Source organism: Panthera pardus, unplaced genomic scaffold, assembly GCF_024362965.1.
Source record: "Panthera pardus isolate Hobbes unplaced genomic scaffold, ASM2436296v1 HiC_scaffold_2, whole genome shotgun sequence".
In the NCBI taxonomy this organism is placed as follows: Eukaryota; Metazoa; Chordata; class Mammalia; order Carnivora; family Felidae; genus Panthera; species Panthera pardus.
Genome location: NW_026526765.1, coordinates 27,197,881 through 27,201,758, shown reverse-complemented (window position 1 = coordinate 27,201,758; position 3,878 = coordinate 27,197,881). Strand labels below are relative to the sequence as shown.

The 3,878-nt window shown below is 57.8% G+C and overlaps 1 protein-coding gene across 1 annotated transcript; it reads right to left on the bottom strand.

Annotated features, from left to right (window-relative positions):
• On the bottom strand, positions 1-3,151 carry RXFP3 (relaxin family peptide receptor 3). Its single transcript, XM_019450690.2, has one exon. The coding sequence runs from the start codon at positions 2,511-2,513 to the stop codon at positions 1,137-1,139; it is 1,377 nt and encodes a 458-aa protein (XP_019306235.1). The 5' UTR covers positions 2,514-3,151; the 3' UTR covers positions 1-1,136.
• Positions 3,152-3,878: the final 727 nt, after the last annotated feature.

The window sequence follows — 3,878 nt, the reverse complement described above, 5'->3', positions numbered from 1 at the left end:
GCTGGTCCAGAGCCTCTATCAAACGGGCACCCGGAGTCCCAAAGAGTGAAGGAGGAGAGGCTACAGAAAAGTCCCCACGCCCAGTAGCGTGTTTACTCAGACCTTTTCAAGTTGCTCCAGGGCACAGCTCACCTGCCGCGCGCAGAAAGGAGCACACAGGGTTTCCAGTACCCACGCCGCTCCCCGGGGAACTGGGAAGTCCAGGCTTCCGGCACCTGGCGCCCTCTCTTCCTGCTCGGTTACTAAGGGAGCACGTGAGCTCCCCTTTTCCTTCAGAGGCGAGAGCCTGAAAAGGTCTCAGTTCAGTCCCTCTAATCACAATGCATCCGCTCCCTCCCTCAAGGACGCCACTCCCCAGCTAATCGCTCGCGGCGTTTGCGGGCGAGTATTTTGTCTCAGGTGACCGCTGAGCGCAGAGTCGCGGCCCGGCTCCCGCGTACCCACTCCCCCTGTCCGCGATGGTAAATGGTACAATGGCCTCACGGGAGATGCCTCTCTCGCGGTGCATTTCTCTTGAATGTGGATCAAGACCGTCACTACTTTCTTCCAACTCCGAAAAAGTTTCTTATTCCCAAACTGGGCTCTCTGCGCAGCCACGCCGCAAGTCAGACGGCGCTGCGGCCGTCTCGCCTGCCAAGGCGCGAAGGAAAGGTTTTGTGGGAGGCTCCCCCAGTTGGACGCGTCGCTAGGACCCTTTCAAGAGCTCCATAAAAGTCGCTGGAATAAATGCGCTCAATTGCCTGCGCACCACTTGGCTGAGCCCCACTTCCTCGCGCCCCAATTTCTTTACATTCCTGAGTCCTTTCTCCGCTTCTGGGCGCCCCTACCCTGCCCAGTGTTGACAGCCTAAGGAGAGGAAGTTGTGTGGGGGGAGAGAAGGGGGACGCGGGCTGGTGGCTTGGCTCTGCGATGCTGACCCGGGCCCCTTTGCCAGCTTCCTCTCTCTACCTTGTCTGGAAGCATTCCCTCCCCGGAGACAGCCCCCTCGTCTTCTCAGTGGCGGCTCCCTTGCGCCCCTCCCTATCCTCGTCCCTCCTACCTCTCGATCCGGCGGGCGCCCAGCATCTCCTAATCCGCTCTCCTCTTTCCCCACCCGGGGAAGGCCACTTTGCGGTGACTGCGCACCCTGGGCTGAGTCAGTAGGCGGAGCTGCTGGGCAGCAGATCGTAGCGCCCCCCACTGTAGACCACCACGCCAGGCGGGTAGTAGACCAGGTCAGGCTCCGCGGTCGGGTGGAGAGGTGCCAGGGCCTGCAGCCCCTGATCTTCGGGCTCTGGCTTGGTGGTGGCTGTGAAAGGGCGCATGCTGGTGAGAGAGGGCGACGCGATGCGCCACAGCAGACTCTTGAGCGCTTTACGGAACTCGCGGCGCACGAGGCAGTAGAGGATGGGGTTGAGACAGCTGTTGGAATGAGCCAGGCACACGCTCACCGGGAACGCGTATACCTGGCATAGGAAGTACTCTTGGCTGAAGGGCACCGCGTTGAACTTGATGAGGATGCTCCAGGTGGTGAGCGCCTGGTTGGGCAGCCAACACAGGAAGAATGATAGGACCACGATGGTCACTGATTTGGTGACTTTGGACCGTCTCCGGGCGCTGGCTGCGGCCAGGCTGCCCCGGCCAGCCGAGGCTCCTCCTTCGGTCCCTGCCACTCGGCGATCGGAGATGAAGCGCACCAGCAGCAGATAGCACAGGCTGATGATACACAAGGGCAGCACGAAGCCTAGCAGCACCTTCTGCAAGTGGTAGAGGCCCAGCCAGAACTGTCTGTCGCCGCCCAGCAACTTGTCTGGGAAGCGCACCAGGCACAGCTCCTCGCCCATCACCTTGATAGTGGTGGAGAAGATGGCATTGGGCAACGAGGCCAGCGCGGCGGAGGCCCAGATCAATACGCACAGTGCTTTGGCTGAAAAGCAGCAGCTGCCCCCCAGGCTTTTGCCGCAGCAGTCGCACCGGCCGTGCCCTCGGGTCCTGTGGCTCTTAAGAGCCGAGGCCACCGAGTGGTAGCGCGCCACGCTCATGGAGGTGAGGAAGAAGACGCTGGCGTACATGTTCATGGATGTCACTATGGATACGATCTTACACATGGCCTTGCCGAAGGGCCATTTGAAGTCCAGAGCGTTTTCCACCGCCCAGAAGGGCAGGGTGAGTACGAATTGAAAGTCTGTCAGCGCCAGGTTGGTGACGAAGAGGTTGATGGAGGACTTGCGCCATCCCTGCTTACTCTTCATCAGGTAGAGCACCAGCAGGTTGCCGGTCAGGCCCAACGCGCAAACCACCCAGTACACCACGCTGATGAGGACCCGCACCCGGGCCTCGGTGTCTGCACTTTCTGTCCCGCCCGTGCCCGGGGGATGCCCCGGCGCCGCGCCGTCAGGCAGCTCTAGCCCCAGATCCCACCACAAGTCCTGAAGCTGCAGCGACGCGTTGCCGCTGGTGTTGGCCGCCTGCAGAAGGTACGGGATCATACTGAAGAGTTCTGCGAGCTCGTCTCCGCCAGCCGCCTTCTTCATAGTGACTGCCGTGGCACAGGTACCTGCAGGCACAGGTGCCTCTAGGTCATGTTCCAGGAGGACTTCAAGACCTAAGCGAGTCCAACGCGCTGGGGGTTCTGTCCCCGCGAGGGCGCAGGGCGTTCGTGGGAGCTTTCAAGGCAGCGGTTGCACATAGCTCTTGGGTACTGGGTGCCAAAAGCTTCTCTGGCCCGCGGCGGCGTTGGGGCGCGAGAGTTGGTCTCCGTGTCTGTTCTGGAGCGGAGTTCTAGAGCCGAGCAGCGCAGCTCCGAAGGCGAGCGGTGGGCGTCCAAGGATTCTCTGGCTGAGCTCGGACGATCCTTGCTGTACGATCCAGACGTTCCCGCACTGCGTTTGTTGGGCACTAGGCTATACCCACCCTACCCCTCAGGACCTCTATTGGGGGCCCGCTCCTTCTCTTTCAAATACCTTTGTCGGTTTCCTTTGCTGCTGCAGCTTGGACGAGGTTTCTGCCCTTTGAGAGGAAAAAGAGAGGGGAGTTCCATCTATCTCGCTCTGACTCTCCGGAGGTCTTTCGAAGTCATCCTCCCAGCCTTGCGCCTCCACCTCTCCGCTGTTGTCAGCTCCCAGTGAGTTGTCAGCCGCTGTCACCGGAATTCTACTCGCACCCGCAAAACCTAGGCTGCGGGCTCCCAGGGAGCATGCGTAAACCCCCGCGCGAGTTGAGGGGGCGCTTTCCGAGGTGCTGAACTTCTCCACGCCCGCTTCGGGAAGGAGGAAGCGGTGGGCGGCAGGGAGAGCCCACCAGAAGATTCTCCTGTTCCTCTTCCAAGTTTCAGAAGGAGATGGTTGTAACCCTTTATTTTCCTATGTTTCTGGAGAAAGTCGGCTTTGATTTGCTCTCCCTTCTTCTTGTTTATTCCCAAACATAACTACAGGTATTAGAATTTCTTTCTTTCTTCTTTACTCTCACTTTATCTTTGAAATGATACCATTCGATGAAAGATGGTTCTAAAAATTCAAGATCTCCTACCCATTTTTATTTTTAAAAGCAACGGTAGTGGCCTCTTTTCATGCCCAGACCCCAAGTCAGATGATGGGCTTTTACTGGATAAACACAAATTCCACGTCCCCTTCTTTAATTATCTAACCACTTTACTTGGTGTCTGTGATTGTCACGATTTTCAAAGCTTCTTCATATAGCAGAACTATAGGTTCAAGTGTTGTCCTCTGCCTTTGGTATGTACTAAGAACTGAAGTTAGGCAGAGAGTATACAATTGGGGAGCTGACTTCACGGACACTAGATACCTCCCATCCAGCTCTCAGCCCAAAGCTCTTTCACAAATTGCTTACTCACATGCATTCTCTTTACCTTGATGCAGTTGAAATAGGGGATTCTATGA